The sequence below is a fragment of the Neoarius graeffei genome, chromosome 7, assembly GCF_027579695.1.
Source record: "Neoarius graeffei isolate fNeoGra1 chromosome 7, fNeoGra1.pri, whole genome shotgun sequence".
Lineage (NCBI taxonomy): Eukaryota > Metazoa > Chordata > Actinopteri > Siluriformes > Ariidae > Neoarius > Neoarius graeffei.
Genome location: NC_083575.1, coordinates 6,386,315 through 6,404,535, shown reverse-complemented (window position 1 = coordinate 6,404,535; position 18,221 = coordinate 6,386,315). Strand labels below are relative to the sequence as shown.

At 41.5% G+C, this 18,221-nt stretch overlaps 1 protein-coding gene across 7 annotated transcripts in view; it reads left to right on the top strand.

Annotated features, from left to right (window-relative positions):
- Positions 1 to 18,221, top strand: part of syne2b (spectrin repeat containing, nuclear envelope 2b) — a 318,216-nt gene that overhangs the window by 152,435 nt on the left and 147,560 nt on the right. For all 7 annotated transcript variants that reach the window (XM_060925231.1, XM_060925228.1, XM_060925230.1 and 4 more), the window contains 3 exons: positions 4,111 to 4,311; positions 6,152 to 6,411; positions 6,750 to 6,909. In XM_060925231.1, the coding sequence (XP_060781214.1) occupies positions 4,111 to 4,311; positions 6,152 to 6,411; positions 6,750 to 6,909 (621 nt within the window). The remainder of the gene's footprint in view (positions 1 to 4,110; positions 4,312 to 6,151; positions 6,412 to 6,749; positions 6,910 to 18,221) is intronic.

Here is an 18,221-nt window from a genome sequence, read left to right as displayed (position 1 = left end):
GTTCAGTGAAGATCAACCAAATCATTATTATGACTCCTTTCGATTTAACCATCGCAAACTTCAAACGAGTAAATACCTTCACTTGTTTAAACACATTTTAATGGTTTTACAAGGTAAGATATACTTTTTCCTGTCTTATTTCAATTATTGTTAAAAACGGGCTTGGTCTTCAACTGAGAGTTGAAAAATAATCTGTGTGTTGTCTTTTCTTTTTGCATGCACAGAGTTTAACAGGAAGTATGTCCTTGTTCAGGAGAGAAAACAGCCTAATCACTGGCACCGTGCACAAATAAAGCCAACTAGTCAAAGTTAAAGCTTGGCCTCAAAAAGGACTCGACGCTTTCTTGACTCCTTAAAGTGCCATTCTACCATTGGATGTATTCTTTGGCATAAAATACAATATATTTTATGACAACATGACTAGACAGAGAAATCTTTTAGCTTCAAAATGATATATTAAACAATTTTTTGACAACGACAAGTATATTAATTTTGCGACCAAAGTCACCTACCCTTTTAATTTCCGCGCGGTAGTGAAACGTGATGTCATCGGCAGGTTCCCCTTCTTGTGTACCACGTGTCGGTCTATTTTTAGACCAGGAAACCCCCAAAGTGAGAGAGTCATTTCTCCTCGTATATGGGGGCCAAAAAAATTGCGAAAAATTTTGAGTTAATCTTTCAGTTAGCTAGATTTATTGGTATTAGCTAGATTTATTGGTATTATTTTTATCGCATTCTATCCGCAATTGCTGATATGTGCCACATCACGTGGTACACAAGAAGGGGAACCTGCCGATGACATCACGCGCGGAAATTAAAAGGGTAGGTGACTTTGGTCGCAAAATTAATATACTTGTCGTTGTCAAAAAATTATGTTTGATATATCAATTTGAAGCTAAAAGATTTCTCTATCTAGTGATACCATTTATATATGTTGTCAAAATATATTGTATTTTATGCCAAAGAATACATCCAATGGTGGAATGGCACTTTAAGACTTGGTCTTTATTTCATCTCGCTTAGCCCAGGTCCAGGACTTGGTAATGACGGTTCTGACTATCGCCTTCGATTTTCAGTGGAAACGTCACAAAGTTAACATCACTGATGTGTCAGGATTGTTTGACGGTAGAGGGAGGTAGACAGATTCTGAATACCATGGTCACGACTGCTGCTGTAAATGCACTGCACTGACCAACACTAATGTACAGATCATAAACGATTATAGCTCCTCACCCTGCCCTGACGTGAACTCATCATTACATCCTTAAACATCTGCTTGAGAACTGACAACATACAGTCGTCCAGTGTACAGTCAACCAGCTTGTTTTGAGCAGGTTTCAAACATACCACCTTTGTTCATCTGTGTTTGAGGTAACAGCATTAACCAGGGTTACCTGGCTGCAGCAAAAATTTCCAGACCAAATACATCTCAAAAACCACACTGAAACGTGCCTAAAAATGTGGGCATTGGAAAAGGGAGACATTTTCTTTTTTTTTTTTGTCTCAGACTGTGAAACATAAATATGTGAACAGACACTCTTCACTCCATAATCCTCCTTTCCTTTTACCAATCTGTCATACAGTGGTGCTTGAAAGTTTGTGAACCCTTTAGAATTTTATTTATTTCTGCATAAATATGACCGAAAACAAGTCCTAAAAGTAGATAAAGAGAACCCAGTTAAACAAATGAGACAAAAATATTATACTTGGTCATTTATTTATTGAGGAAAATGATCCAATATTACTTTTCTGTGAGTGGCAAAAGTATGTGAATGTCTAGGATTAGCAGTTAATTTGAAGATGAAATTAGAGTCAGGTGTTTTCAATCAATGGGACGACAATCAGGTGTGAGTGGGCACCCTGTTTTATTTAAAGAACAGGGATCTATCAAAGTCTGAGCTTCACAACACATGTTTGTGGAAGTGCATCATGACACGAACAAAGGAGATTTCTGAGGACCTCAGAAAAAGCGTTGTTGATGCTCATCAGGCTGGAAAAGGTTACAAAACCATCTCTAAAGAGTTTGGACTCCACCAATTCACAGTCAGACAGATTGTGTACAAATGGAGGAAATTCAAGACCATTGTTACCCTCCTCAGGAGTGGTCGACCAACAAAGATCACTCCAAGAGCAAGGCATGTAATAGTCGGCGAGGTCACAAAGGACCCCAGGGTAACTTCTAAGCAACTGAAGGCCTCTCTCACATTGGCTAATGTTAATGTTCATGAGTCCACCATCAGGAGAACACTGAACAACAATGGTGTGCATGGCAGAGTTGCAAGGAGAAAGCCACTGCTCTCCAAAAAGAACATTGCTGCTTGTCTGCAGTTTGCTAAAGATCACATGGACAAGCCAGAAGGCTAATGGAAAAATGTTTTGTGGACGCATGAGACCAAAATAGAACTTTTTGGTTTAAATGAGAAGTGTGATGTTTGGATAAAGGAAAACACTGCATTCCAGCATAAGAACCTTATCCCATCTGTGAAACATGGTGGTGGTAGTATCATGGTTTGGGCCTGTTTTGCTGTGTCTGGGCCAGGACGGCTTGCCATCACTGATAGAACAATGAATTCTGAATTATACCAGCAAATTCTAAAGGAAAATGTCAGGACATCTGTCCATGAACTGAATCTCAAGAGAAGGTGGGTCATGCAGCAAGACAACGACCCTAAGCACACAAGTTGTTCTCCCAAAGAATGGTTAAAGAAGAATAAAGTTAATGTTTTGGAATGGCCAAGTCATAGTCGTGACCTTAATCCAATCGAAATGTTGTGGAAGGACCTGAAGCGAGCAGTTCATGTATGTAATATGATATGTAATATTGGATCATTTTCCTCAATAAATAAATTACCAAGTATAATATTTTTGTCTCATTTGTTTAACTGGGTTCTCTTTATCTACTTTTAGGACTTGTGTGAAAATCTGATTATGTTTTAGGTCATATTTATGCAGAAATATAGAAAATTCTAAACAGTTCACAAACTTTCAAGCACCACTGCAAGTCTCTTGGGGTATGTCTCTATTAGCTTCGCACATCTAGCCACTGGGATTTTTGCCCATTCCTCAAGGCAAAACTGCTCCAGCTCCTTAAAGTTAGATGGGTTGCGTTGGTGTACAGCAATCTTCAAGTTATGACACGGATTCTCAGTTGAATTGAGGTCTGGGCTTTGATCAGGCCATTCCAAGACATTTTAAATGTTTCCTAAACCACTCCAGTGTAGCTTTAGCAGTATGTTTAGGGTCATTGTCCTGCTGGAACGTGAACTTTCGTCCCAGCCTTAAACCTCTGGCCGACTCAAACAGGTTTTCCTCCAGAATTGCCCTGTGTTTAGTGCCATCTATTTTTCCTTCAGTCCTGACCAGCTTTCCTGTCCCTGCAGATGAAAAATATCCCCACAGCATGATGCTGCCACCACCATGCTTCACTGTAGGAATGGTGTTCTCAGGGTGTTAGGTTTGCACCACACATGGCATTTCCTATGATGGCTAAAAAAGTTCAATTTTAGTCTCATTTGACACAGAATATTCTTCCGTGTGTTTGGGGAGTCTGCCACATGCTGTTGGGCAAACTCCAAACGTGTGGTGTTTTTTTTTTTTTTTCCTTTAAGCAATGGCTTTTTTCTGGCCACTCTTCCGTAAAGCCCCGCTCTGTGGAGTGTACGGCTTAAAAGTAGACGGCCTTTCGAGTTCATAAAATCGGTGAAATTTAGTTCCCTCTGAAATTTGGCCATTGTAATACATGTTTATTTCTGTAGTATCCTTAAAAAAAACCAGACCATTCTGTGGCTGGGAAGTTATTTATTTTGAGGGGATTCCCTCGCAAATAGAAAGGGGTGAATACCTATGCACACTCCAGATTTCAGGTTTTTTTTTTCCCCCCCATCTTACTTATTGTTTGTGTCACAATAAAAAAACAAACAAACAGAATTTGCACCTTTAAAATTGTAGGCATGTTGTGTAAATTAAATGGTGCTATGCCCCAAAAAATCCATTTTAATTCCAGCTTGTAATGTAACAAAACAGGACAAACACCAAGGGGGATGAATACTTCTGCAAGACACTGTATTCTGGTTAAAAAATAAACACTTTTTTTTCCTCTTGGTTGTTCAGAAACTGGTTAAAGAGGTCGACATCCTACCAGGGAAACTGGATGAGCTGAGAGAGTGGTGTCCAGTGCACGGTTGCCGTAGCAACAGGGATGATGCTGTCAACTCTCTTTGGGGTCAGGTGGGCAGATTGCGGCAGTGTGCCAGAGATCTGCTTGCACACTCGGAGTGGAGGGGAGAAGAATGGACACGCATCAGAAAGAGCGTAAGATGCATCATTTCTCATGACATCAGGTCGAGATGTGTCTCATGAATTCTGTAGTAGGGATGGCGAAAACTAAAAAAAATCTTGACCGACCACCGAGCCTCATTAGCCGGTTAACCTATGAGTTTAAACAGGGATGCAAACGGCGCGCCTTTTTCACGGCTCGTGCAGATCCGATTTTTTTTTTTTTAAGGGGGGCGTTGGAGTGTCTGAATAATTTCATCAGAGTAAATTCTGTATTAAAATTACTCCATAAGCAAATGCCGTTACAGTCCATGAAAAAGCCGTGAAAAAGTCGGCATCTGCGCCTTTAGTTTGTGTGGAGAGATATGATCTGCAATAACATGCACTGTTGGCTACAGACCGAAACATACTTTCAGAATGCACTGGCCAAGGCAGGACTAAACTCCATGTGCCTTCTAATAATAATAAAAAAAAAAAAATAGTAATTTGTCAGCTAAAAAGCCTGTGTCTACACTTTTTTCTTTCGCCGAGTGGCAGCTGTGTTCAACCGGGGCGGGACATGACTGAATGGGTGTTTCTGATTTGTCAGCTGTCTTTAACTGGGGCGGGACATGACTGAATGGGTGTTTCTGATTTGTCAGCTGTCTTTAACTGGGGCGGGAGGGCGTGACATGACTGAATGGGTGTTTCTGATTTGTCAGCTGTCTTTAACTGGGGCGGGAGGGCGTGACATGACTGAATGGGTGTTTCTGATTTGTCAGCTGTCTTTAACTGGGGCGGGAGAGCGGGACATGACTGAATGGGTGTTTCTGATTTGTCAGCTGTCTTTAACTGGGGCGGGAGAGCGGGACATGACTGAATGGGTGTTTCTGATTTGTCAGCTGTCTTTAACTGGGGCGGGAGGGCGTGACATGACTGAATGGGTGTTTCTGATTTGTCAGCTGTCTTTAACTGGGGCGGGAGGGCAGGACATGACTGAATGGGTGTTTCTGATTTGTCAGCTGTCTTTAACTGGGGCGGGAGGGCGGGACATGACTGAATGGGTGTTTCTGATTTGTCAGCTGTCTTTAACTGGGGCGGGAGGGCGGGACATGACTGAATGGGTGTTTCTGATTTGTCAGCTGTCTTTAACTGGGGCGGGAGGGCGTGACATGACTGAATGGGTGTTTCTGATTTGTCAGCTGTCTTTAACTGGGGCGGGAGGGCGGGACATGACTGAATGGGTGTTTCTGATTTGTCAGCTGTCTTTAACTGGGGCGGGAGGGCGGGACATGACTGAATGGGTGTTTCTGATTTGTCAGCTGTCGTCCTTACACCGCATGGCATGCCCCAAGCATTTACAAACACAGAATTCCAGGTTCTCCGCTCCAAAATCGGCAGCTTCAAAACGATTGATTTTTTTTTTTCACCGACAACCAAAAAAAATTAACCGGTTGACGTTGATTCGGTCAACCACCAGTCAAACGGTCATCGGTTAACATCCCTATTCTGTAGTTTCATCACTGGAGGTTTGTGAACTCCTGGAGGTTAAAGGTGACATTGCAAGGGGATTTAGATTTAAAATTGTTAAAAAAAAAAAAAGAAGAAAAAGAAATGATGTGCTCATATATATTTTCCATGCTAAAAAATATGCGTGAAGTGACAGTTTGGCCATTTTTTTAAACAAAATTTTCAATGGTAAATGGATTTGGGCCAGTTTTTTTTAGCAGTTTTCTGAAGTGTTCAGTCTGTTGAGCTACTTTGCGAGGTCTGCAAGTTAATTATCCCCGCAGCATACAAAGAAAGTGACAAGAAATTGGGATCTACTGACTCTCAAATCTCTTGATATTCCCCTGTCTTTGTCTGTGAGCTTGTTTGCTGGATTTTTGTTTCACAGGTGGCGAAAGCATCATCTGTCTTGGAGCAGATGGAGGCTGAGTTGCCAAAGAGCAGCAGAGAGAAGGCCACTGCTGAGGAGCTTCAGGAGCTGCTGCAGTTTTGGTCACCGTACCAGGACAGTCTAGACTGTGAGCATCGAGCTCTGTCTGCACTGGAACTGCGAGTCGCAAGGCTGCTGAGAGTCCCCTCCCACTTGGAACAAGCCCCACCCATCCCACTCTGTCAGGAGCTGCAAACCATGCAAGAGCGCTACCACAGGTCAGAGGTCACCATTTTATGCACAATTAATGATATTTTTACATTTATTCACAGCTTTGCAAGGTTGGTCCTAGAAATGCATGGAGTTACACTCGGCATGACAGCAAAACTGGTTCAACTTTGGACCTCGTCTTTACATTCCAGAGGGAACAAAGTCAGTCATGTTTGCATTACATAGTTAGTTTGGCTCTGCAAGTATGGGCTTGTGCCTTTTTGTTAACAATATCAGTGCATCTGCAAATGAGTGCACCAGGTTGCAGTCACATCAAGTTTCGACAGGTGTCTTCTCAGATAATCTTCCCAGGTATTGCAAAACGTTTGACTTGTATGCCTTGCAGTCTAAAGTCTCGGAGTGCTCAGGGTCAGAAGGCAGTACAGACGGAGATGGAGGAGAGGACGAAGGTGTGTGAGGAGCTTCAGGGGATCCGGGAATGGCTTGCAGCTGCAGGGACTGTGCTGTCAGAGCTGGAGCGAGCGCCCAACACAGAACACCTGCAGGTGGGTTTATCTCCATCTAAAACCATTTCAGGCAAAAAAAAAAAAAAGCTGTGAGCAACAGTTTGAGCTAATGCACACCTTTGAATGTCAGAAAAAGTGGAACTTTGTACGCCACTTAATGTTGACATTGAATTAAATATAGTAACTCTAATACACCAGGCAATTCCCACACATCTTTCAGAAGGAAAGCGTTCTCAGCAACCCTTAATATTTTTTGACAGAGTAATAAAGTAAGACTATCTGTGAGGTTGGCAACTTCCATCTTTTCCACTGTTTCCTGAAGTAATGGTACTGATGAGCACTGAAGTGGTTTTGCATTTGCACAGTGCTCTGTCTGTTCCTGAAAAAAGAAAGTACCCAGAATCCAGAAGCTGGATTTGGAAGATCATAAAGCTCAGCAAAAATTTGCCGTATTTTTCGGGCGATAAGGCGTACCGGATTATCTGGCGCACTGTGAATTAACGTGTCTATGTTCACACACAAGGCGCACCAGATTGTAAGGCGCATTAAGCAAAACAACACAGTCCGGTAAATCAAACTTTATTCCACTCAGTTGTAACAACGAATACCGGTACAGAAAAATACACTCACTTATTGATTCATTTCTCTTCCAGCCCACTTGAAACCCACTTCGTAAGCATGCCTCTTAACAGGTGCTGTTTTGGGGGTCCTTTTACGTACACACAAATGTACTGTAATATAATGTTGAAGCACAGTACGTATTACGTATAAAAAGTGGCGGGGGTAAGCGTACTAAATACTGTTCTCTGATTGGTTTATTGTTGCTAGCGTGTACTCCGGGCCCGGGCTGCCTTACATGAATGCATTTCTAGTTTAGACATTACAGTCAGGCAGTCTTGTAGACTGCTCAGGGGTCCCGTTAGAAGGCCGATCAGGTAGTGCATGGATTAAAGTTTTCCATCGTGTGACGGATTTCCGTCAGCTGAACTCTCCCAAGGCCAAATGTGAGGTCGGTGCTGATCCGAGGAGAATTAAAATGACGGGTGGTTGGGTAGAGATTGGGTTATAACACTGATGTGTTGCAACACCATCAACTATCAGCAGGGTTTATTTAACTTTTTTGTTTTTGAGCCATGCTTTGTGTCGTTCATTTCCTATGTTTGATCATGTTTAAACGTTCGCTGTCTACAGTGCGGCATTAAAAAAACATGCGCTGTCAAAATTGGCAAAATACATTCCCATGTACTTGGCGTGCTTGTGTCTGACCATTTCTGTTTTGTATTAAATTAAATCTTGCCAAAATGACTTAGTTCAAACCTGGACATATAGAAATAGAGCATGTAAAAAAAAAAAAGAAAAAATAAACCCCGGAAAGCCCGCTCCTCTGCTTCAGCCAGACTTGAAGACCCGACGGTGCAATGCTTGCAGACTGTCAGAAGTAATTGGACCTAAATTTATAGCTAACAAATCAGCAGACGCCCCAACAATTATTCTTTTCGTTAGGCCAGTGTGTAAGGTATGTTAGAACCGTGCCTTATAGCCTACGTTATATCACAATTTAAAGGACGTTTGAGGAGTTGGAGGCTGCGAGCGCAATGATGTTCCGACATGCGCTAAACTTTATTCCCTGAAAATCATACACCAGCGTTCAATGCCCCAAACAGTCAAAATGTCTAGAAGACTACGGTTAAATAATAATCATAGCCTACCAAGTTAAATTACGTCAAAACATCTGTTTCTGGCCTATGAAATGATGGAGGAAAATGAGAACGAACGCAAAGTAGATAGCAGCCAACTTCACGCGATCTTTTAGGTAACTTAACACTCGTGTTGGCCACAATATTTCTCTTAATAAAATCTTGAATTGTTTTTGAAGTCGTATTCAACACAAAATAAGGTCAAATTATAATTTTAATGTAAGCGAAGATCCAAACTTTTTTCTATATTGACGTCGAGCATAGAGGAGCATGTCATTCTGCTTTCGGTTTCGGCAGCATGGATGCGCTTTACATGAAAGAAGGCACTGATGTGTCTGCCATTGATAAAGGTGTAAAATACAAGTGGAGGTGGGCATGGCTGTACGAAATAGGTGAAAACGGAAAGCCATTTAGTTCATGGTGCAAAAAACTAAACATTCCAGGCGCTTGCATTTGTGTGGTTTGCCACAAAAAAATAATATACGGAAGCAATGGAAAGAAAGTGCAATAAATTGAATATATTAATCCATTAATTAATTGATAATAAAGTTATCAGTTCTAAGTTAATCATTCTCAGAATTTCATCAAAATCCACCCATAACCACCCCCCCCCCCCCCCCCCCCCCATAGAATTTCATTGAAAGGCGCGCTGGATTATAAGGCGCACTGTCAATTTTTGAGAAAATTTAAGGATTTTAAGTGCGCCTTATAGTCCCAAAAATACGGTACTTATTTTTAGGGCTGTCAATTGATTAAAATATTTATTAACTCGTAATTAATCGCACAATTTTTTAAAAATCTGTTCTAAATGTACCTTAAAGGGATGTTTTTCAAGTTTTTGGGGAGTGGGAATGGACAAATCTGCTTGCTTTATGTAAATGTTTGTGGCCAGGTCAGGAAGGATCAGGCTGGACACAGCAAAAATTATTTTTGTGGGTATTTTATTCCCCCACTGCATTTAAAAAATAAATAAAGCATCATTAACTTTATAATTTTAAGGGTTTAGCACAACTCACTGTAAACAAAACACTAATATTTTCCTCAAGTTCTGTACTTCACTTCTCGTCTCAAACTATGCAGTAAAATTAACTAACTCGGTGCTGTGGAGTCTGGACAACAGTAGTAGTGGCTATTTTTAAATAAAGAACCAAACAAAGGGAACTCGCACACCTATATGCCGATATAATAATGCACTTTTATTGCATATTAAAACAAACAAAAAGTGCTACCCAAGTGAAAAGTGCAAACGTTTCGGTCACAATCAGACCATTTATTATGACTATAAATGATGTCATTAGTTAAATCACAACAGGAACGGTACTGATGATAGGATGTCTTTATCCATGCACCCTAACCTGTATTCAAGCTTGGTTGTAGACCTACTACCTGTTTTTCGTGTACGTGGCCTTGTCTATATATGGGCGTGTCTTTATTTTTAATTGTTTGCGCTGAGGATGGTCTGATTGTGACCGAAATGTTTGCACTTTTCACTTGGGTAGCACTTTTTGTTTGTTTTAATATGCAATAAAAGTGCATTATTATATCGGCATATAGGTGTGCGAGTTCCCTTTGTTTGGTTCTAATTATTCTATAGAGATCTTGCAGTCACGTGACCGGAAAGTACACAACCGCCATCTTGTCGGTCAAAAACACCGCTGAATACTGCTGCACTCGTGTACAGAATGGATCAATTTCAACCGACGGACTACACGGCTCATTTTTCTAATGAACAGATAACTAGATATATGTCTAAAATAAACGATCTACAGATTTGTGACCCTTATGGCTTTCCGGACGGAGTTTTCACGACCGGATTTTGAACTGCCAGCGGAATACCCGGACGTGTATAATTACCTCATTAACTTATCCTCGCTGTTCAGTGGTGAAGCACTGCGTGCTTATAAATCTCTGCACAGTTATCTTTACAGAAATTCAGGATTTGTCAGCGACTCAGATGTGGCATCTTGTAAACAAGAATCCTCATTGGATGGGTAAGTCACTTAAGTATTACTAGTACTGATACTAGATGCACTGACCAGCCAATTATAGAATAGAATAAGGTAATTCCAAATCGTCCGTCTTGTTTACATGGATCTGGCGTTGGAGAGGTAGAGGCTTAGCAGTGGAGGTTTGAGTGGCTGTTTTCTGAGCTTAGTCAACAGGCCGGCTCTACCTGCAGCCTCGCTTTTGCTTCCGCTCCCGGCACCGCCTCCTTCGCTTTGCTTCCGATAACAATCCACGGAGACCCCGCTGGTCTCGCTATCTCGTCCGGAATGTTTTTTTTTCTTTTTTCTCATCCGGAATGTTGTGCATGCGATGGAAATCGCTACAAACAGTCATTTTCTGCTGGAAACCAACGTCCAGTAAATCCATACGGTTGTAGCGGATATTGAAGTCCGGTACAGACGAACAACACGCAAAAATACACACAAAAAACATAAAAAACGTGCACAGGTAGGGAGAGCTTGTAGCCGCAGTCGTTGTAGTAGAATTGTATATAGTAGGGTTTTCCAGAAGAAAAGGTAGAAGTAAAAGCAGAAGTAGAACCAGAAGTAGAAGGCGGAGTATGGCGTTTGACCGACAAGATGGCGTCTGTCACAATCTGGATCGGCTGTGACGTCACATGCAAGTGCTCCATTGGAACTTACGCACCCACCAGGTATCAAATTTAAAGGCGCGGTACCTTCATTGGAAAGCATATTTTTAAATAAAGAAAATAAACAATGCAAAACCCAAATTCACACATGCAAACTCCTCACCTTTCGGCGAAATTCGCCGTTTTGGTCCCAAAATAGGTCACTTGTGTGAATCGTGTAGATCCGAAGAGTTTTTTTGGGGGGGGGGTAGGCAGGCTACAACGCTATTGTTGCCAAACATTTCACTTACAAGGTTACAGCCAATCAAGATAAACAGTAACTAACACGCTTCTTTTCCATTGGAGTTCTGATCAGCTGGTGCACAACCCACTGCTGGTTGCCAGTCCTCGCTTACGAATATTCCACAGATTCAGACCGCAAAGTCACCTTTTTATAGAGAGATCTGGCAACCTCATCTCGCGACTGAATCTGAATACCAATGGAACAGTTTCCAGCGCGCTCGGGGGTGAATAACCATGGGCGGATCTACCGGGGTGGCATATGCCACTCTAAAAGAAAGCCTTGCCACCCCTGCTGCTACCCCAGTTGGCAGCGACGAATTCAAAGAAAAATTACGGCCAATTTGACATTTACGTGCGCGAATTTCCAATGTCCGACTGCGGCGAATGCAGCACGAGATAACGCCAGAGATTGGTTGTTTTGGAAAATTGAGAGGCGCGAAGCGAGGGAGCCAGGAGTCGCGAGGAAAGGAGACACGGGAGGAAAGGGGTAAAAGCTGATTAACTATCTATCAAAAAATGAAATTATAATGAATGAACAGTGCTAGTATAGTTGCGATGCTGATTTTGAGAGGATAAAAATCAGGTTGGAGAAGGTTATTTAGCTAACTATACATGTAAGGCAAAAAAAAAAAGTGTGTTTCCGGTAACCCGACCGATCGAGAATTTCCGCGTCGAAATTGCCGACCGTAAAGTTTTTATTACAAATTTCCCTCGATATTTTAGTGTAAGTGGCGTTAGTTTGTCATAATTTTTTTGTTTCAACGCATTCAAGTTGTGAAAGAAACTATAAAAAGTAAAATGTTTTGCCACTTCTATCAGCCCTCCTGGCTGTAATGCAAATTGCTTCCTCTTCAGTATACAAGTGCACTTCCATGGCAGGGAAAAACACTACATTTTGCCGCCTATGTAGTCCCCTATTTATACAAATAGGAGTCATTCAGGATTCAGCCATGTTTTTGCTCCGTGTTTTTGCTCGACCCAAGTTCTACAGTCGGCGAGGCCGTCTGCTTTTAATGGAAGTAGCCTAGCCTAGGACGTTAAACCATATTTTCACGTTATTTCTTGATAAGGTGTTTTCACATTATCACATGAAAATATCATGAAATTACGTGATATGTTATTACATGATAAATATATTGTAAAAACGTGATAACTCTGTTAACAATATCTTTTCACGTAATTACTTGAGTCTAAGCCAATTTTTTTTTTTTTGAGTGTGGCAGCAATACGCTTCCGCAGATCATAACTCGAACTCTTGCGATATTTTTTTTATTCGTTTAAAGATTTAAAACACTTATTTTATTATGATGTGTGGTATAAAGGATTCTGTGCCAAAATACTATTTTGTAAGATGTTTACTTGTGTTAATTTTTTCGAATAAAATAAAGCAAATTAAGAAAAAAAATTTCCTACCTACCGACCTTATTTTAGTATTTCATGTTACCTGAAACACACTTTATTTTTTTTTTGGCCTAATGTTAGCTAGGTCTGACATTAGTTTTGTGTAAAGTCGGCCACAAAAGTTAATATTGATTCACCGTCTGTCAAGGAAAACATTGCTATTGGCTGAAGCTTATGATTCAAATATTGAGGATCTTAAACATGAGTTACATCAGACGAGGAGAGTACTAGACAGAAAAAAGGGGGAACAGGAGAGTCCTACCACTCTCATGGAGTTCACTGTTTTTGGACCCATACCAAGATGTTTTTTTTTGTTTTTTTTTTTAGTTGTTCAGGTTGTGTAAAATAGCGGTTGTCTTGCCTGTGAGCAGTGCATCCTGTGAACGAAGTTTTTCATCTCTCAGGCTCATAAAGACTTATTTGCGGTCGACTATGACAGAAAAGAGACTATTATCAAGTTTGGCTGTACTCAGCATTGAATCAAAGCGCACAAAAGCATTAGATCTTGATAAATTTGTGAAGCGTTTTGCTGAGCAACATGGAAATCGCCGCATTCAGCTGTTGTAGGCATGACAAGTTCATGTTCTGCTCACTGGTGAGCCTTTACAAAGCGTGAGGAAAAAAAACTATAAAATGTGACACTGGTGTAAATGGTTTAAATCATGCTGAACTTGAAGCAGTGTTGTTATTGTTGTTTTTTAGTGTCTGTTCTTTTGCAAATACAGTATAAAACTGTCCAGAAACGGTATAGACCTCATCTGAGAATGTGTGTTCTTCGTGAACAATAAAGGCATGAGATTAAGTTTATCTGTACGAGTTTGTAAATGGCAGTCTGTGCCCTTTTGTAGTGTGTACATACTATTTGTCGTCAAACTGTGATTAAATTCAGTATATATACATGTCTGTAATACGTTGCCACCCCTCAAAAATTCCTGCCCCCCTCTTGCCACCCCATAAATATTTTTCTAGATCCCACCCTGATTTCACATAGGTGATGTCTTTAAGAAAATTGACAGACAGGGATTGGCCAGGTGTGTCCTCTGGGGTAGGTCTGTTAGATAGCACAGGCAGTAATATATACCTTTTTGTAAATAGCCCACTGTGTTGTACACAGGGGTGAAAATTAACTTCACAAAATATCAAACTTTACTGGCCACTGACAAATAAATCGTACAATTTACCGGCCACTCAACAGTAACTTAAGACATGTTTATGGAAAGTTATTTTGTACTGTATTAAATTCAAGATGTCACTGGTTGCAATTTTTTTTGTAACGTAGACTACGAAATGTACTTTTGCGCGCGTGCCGTGTCCCCGTGCATCCTTCTCACCTTTTTCACCCCTGACCAGTTTGCATGCCTGCAAATTGAATACATTTGTGAAGCCACACAGCTCGTAAAGATGTTTTCCAGTAAAATGCAATAACTCACTGGTAAATATACAGTACATTCATGAGCACAAACTGCATTTATAAACACTTTTACATAACTCTCAAATTTCTCAGAATTAAACACTCACTCCAGTGTGCAGCCTTTGTGCGCTCTCTCTCTCTCTCTCTCACACACACACACACACACACACACCTGGACTTTAACACGTCTTTTCTCCCCTCTGGACCATCAAATGCATATTAAAAAAAAAAATACACACATTTTATGTAAAGTCAGAATGCAGCAATATAAGTTCTGTACATAAGTACACTTTATCAGAATGGGCATGCGTTAATTGCGTGAAAAAAAAATTAGTGGCATTAAAAGGAGTTTGTGCTAACGCGTTATCATCACATTAACTTTGACAGCCCTAATTATTTTTTGTTGTTGCTGTTTAACTCTCAAGAATTGCATTTCCCACAAAGCAGCCCAAGTATCACCTTTACTTCACCTGGATCCTATAGATTTTTATCTTGAAGTGTTGTTGATGTTATAATCAGAGAGACGATCCTGTGCTCATCCATAATCTGCTCACCCTTTACCATTTTGAGTCTGGTTTCTTCCTTGGGTTATCTCAGGAAGTTTTTCTTTGCCACGGTCACCTCTGGTTTGCTAATTAGGAATCTAAATCGACATACGGATTTCTGTCAAGCGGCTTTTTAAGAATATCTGTTGTTAAAAGCACTGCACAGATTAACCTGAATTGGATTTGACATTCATACCACTACTGGCATTTAGTTTGTGTGGAGTAGTGCTCCTGGAAGCCATAGCGGCAGTTAGTTTTATGTTTCATGGTTTAAATAATGCGCCAACTTGACTGAGGTGTTATTTGACCTGAATAGAGCTTGCTTTCGAGTAAAAGGTTTTCTGATTCTTATGCATGCCAGCTCCAGTCAGGATAATAATACTCATTGGCAACAGAAATACACAACTTTGTTTTCTTTCCTTTGTTTCTTGTACAAACTCGCATCTCCGTTCTCTTTGTCTCAATGAATGTCATTGTTTCGTTTCCAATCGATCCCCCTCTCACAGTTTCTTCCTATTGTATAAAGTCCCAAAGGTGAAACAGCATGGTCATTATGTTCTCACAGTTTCCTTCATGTGCAGGAAGAATGAGCCGTTTACAAATATTAGAGATGGGTACACGCACAGAAGTTCCCATACCATGGTGCTTTGCCTTACAAATGGATTTTCCAAGCCCAACCTTAAGGCCGAGAGTGATGTCATCACTGATATACGAGTCCAAATAGACCTAACATACACTTTGTCTTTTTATCATTTATGGCTAAAAATCCACCATGGGAATACAGCGTTATAACTGTTTGTGTCTTGTATCCTTTATTTCTGACTCGGTCTCAAATAGCTCATTATAATATGAATAGAGGGAGCTGAGTATTATCTGCTGCCCAGGGGCTGAAAGGTGAAGAGGGCTGATGCTTAGCAGTACAGAGAAAGGGAAACGGAGAACGGTTTAGAGTACACTGCATGGGATTCATTCATGTGGAGCTGAGGGTCTGGCAGAAACCTGAAAACAGTTCGCGGCTAACCCGGTAAGCTGCACCACCACAGACTGAGATTCAGTGATATCCAGTGATTTAAATGAAGGATGAAAAATAACAGTGCTGTTTGTTTCAGACTTAATTTCTAACTTGTTTCATGACAGATCTGGCAAAATAGGCTTGCATCATCCTAATGTTTCGTTTCTTTGATGTCATCTGTTCAGGTTGTTATTATTTTGGCTAAATACCCGTATACTATGATAGAACTGGTACTTCTTGCTTTCTTTCTCTAATTAAGCTGACCTAAACACTTCATCTCGAGTTACATCTGGATTTCTGTAAAGCTCATTTCTGCTCCTGGGTGGCCCAACAGACATTGTCAGGAGATTGCGTGTTTGAATCCCGACCATAATATGGGTGTCCAAGAGAACAAAACTGGTAGCGCTGTCTGGGTTAGATGGGCTGACTGTCTGTCAGTAACAGCGACACTAGCCAATTGTGGGCTTCTGTGTATGTGGAAGAGGGTAGCGATCACTTTCCTCCGAGGGTATTGCATTGCCTTGTGTCTCAGTTTGAGCAACAGTTTGTAAAGATGTGGTGTGGCTTTAGTTGACTTAAAGAAGCACCTGTTAGTCTTCAACATCTCCAGCTGGTCACTATCGCACAATACGGTAAAGTCGATTGGGGAATTGGCCAAGACCAAATCACAGAGAACACGGACAGGAAAAGAAAGCTGCATACAGATAAATTGGAAGTGTGAATAGTAACTCAGAAAACACATCCCGCGTTTACTGTTTGCGTGTTGGATTATGAGATTACGTGTAACATGTAGCAAAGAGCGTCTCATGGGGTGGCTTTCATTCTACATCCTGACGTAGCCAAGAACCTCTTAGATACGGAGTGTGTGACAGAGCGCATCATGAAGATCAGAGTGCGGCAAGGACAGAAGACATCCAGTTACATCCAGGTATATGCCCCCTGCAATGATAGCTACACAGATGAGGAGAAGGATGAATTTTTTAAGACTCTGTCAGGGGTGATAGACAAGGTTCCAGACACTGGGGACATCTTTGTGACGGAAGACTTTAACGGGAGAACAGGGAAGAGAACACCACCATGGGAACCATATCTCGGCCCTCACAGTGACACTGCAACAGACTGTAATTACAATGGTGAGCATGTACTGAACCTGTGTGCAGAGTACCAGCTGTTTGTGACTAACACTTTCTACCAGCACAAGCCCAGCCAAGTGTACACCTGGTACAGGTGGAACCATCTTCAGGCCGCCTCGCAGATAGACTTTGTTCTAGCAAGGGTGACAACGAGGCCGCTCATTAGAGACTGGAGAGCCATATCAAACGCCGGCCTGAACACGGACCACAGACCTGTCATCCTGAGCATGGCAGGCCAGAGTCCAAAGCCAAGGGCAGTGCAGAGCAGAGGAAGGCAGCCAAGCAGATCAACCTACGCAAGCTGCAGGAGGAAGAGATTAGACAGAAGGTACAAGAAGGGGTAGATAGCAGACTTCAGCACATTTACACAGAGAACCTGAGTGCAGAAGAGACCTGGGCAGTTTTTAAAAGACAACTTTTGGAAGTCTTAGAAGAACACTGTGGGATGAAGAAAGTAGGAAAAAAGCAGCAGTAAAAGAAAAGACTCAACCTGTCCCCCCCCCCAAATCTGTCCCTCTGAGTTACATGTCGGTCCTGGGATTAAGATGCTGACCTCTTCTGCTCCTCGGACCTGCTTGATCCATCCTGGTGCCCTGTGTCTGGTTGGAGTCTCATTGCATCGCTCCTGTGGAGGACAGCCCCATGAGGGCAGTTGAAAGTCACACCTGGAGGACGCTCTGGACTCTTACAGTAATGCTTTTATGGCTGAGGACTACAGTTGACTTGCTAACTTTAGGACTGCAGTTGTCATGAACAGTTTTGCACTCAAGTTTCCATCAATGAAGAGTTTATAACGTCAACGAAACTGACTTCATGTTAAAACTGTTAATGTTATAGTCATGCTGTCTGTTGTTGCCCAAATGAGGATGGGTTCCCTTTTGAGTCTGGTTCCTCTCGAGGTTTCTTCCTCATGTCGTCTGAGGGAGTTTTTCCTTGCCACTGTCGCCACAGGCTTGCTCATTGGGGATAGATTAGGGACAAAATTAGCTCATGTTTTAAGTCGTTCAAATTCTGTGAAGCTGCTTTGCGACAATGTTTATTGTTAAAAGTGCTATACAAATAAACTTGACTTGACTCTACAAGATCTGGGTCAAGTCCAAGAAGGAGGAAGACTACAAGAACTACAGAGTAGCCAGAAGATCCTGTAAAGAGGTGGTGCAGGTAGCCAAAGACCAGTCATGGAAGCAGTATGGAGAAAACCTATCAGAGCTGTGCAGATGCTCCCCAAGAGAGTTCTACAAGAGTGTGAAGGCAATGAGACTGAGAGACGAGCC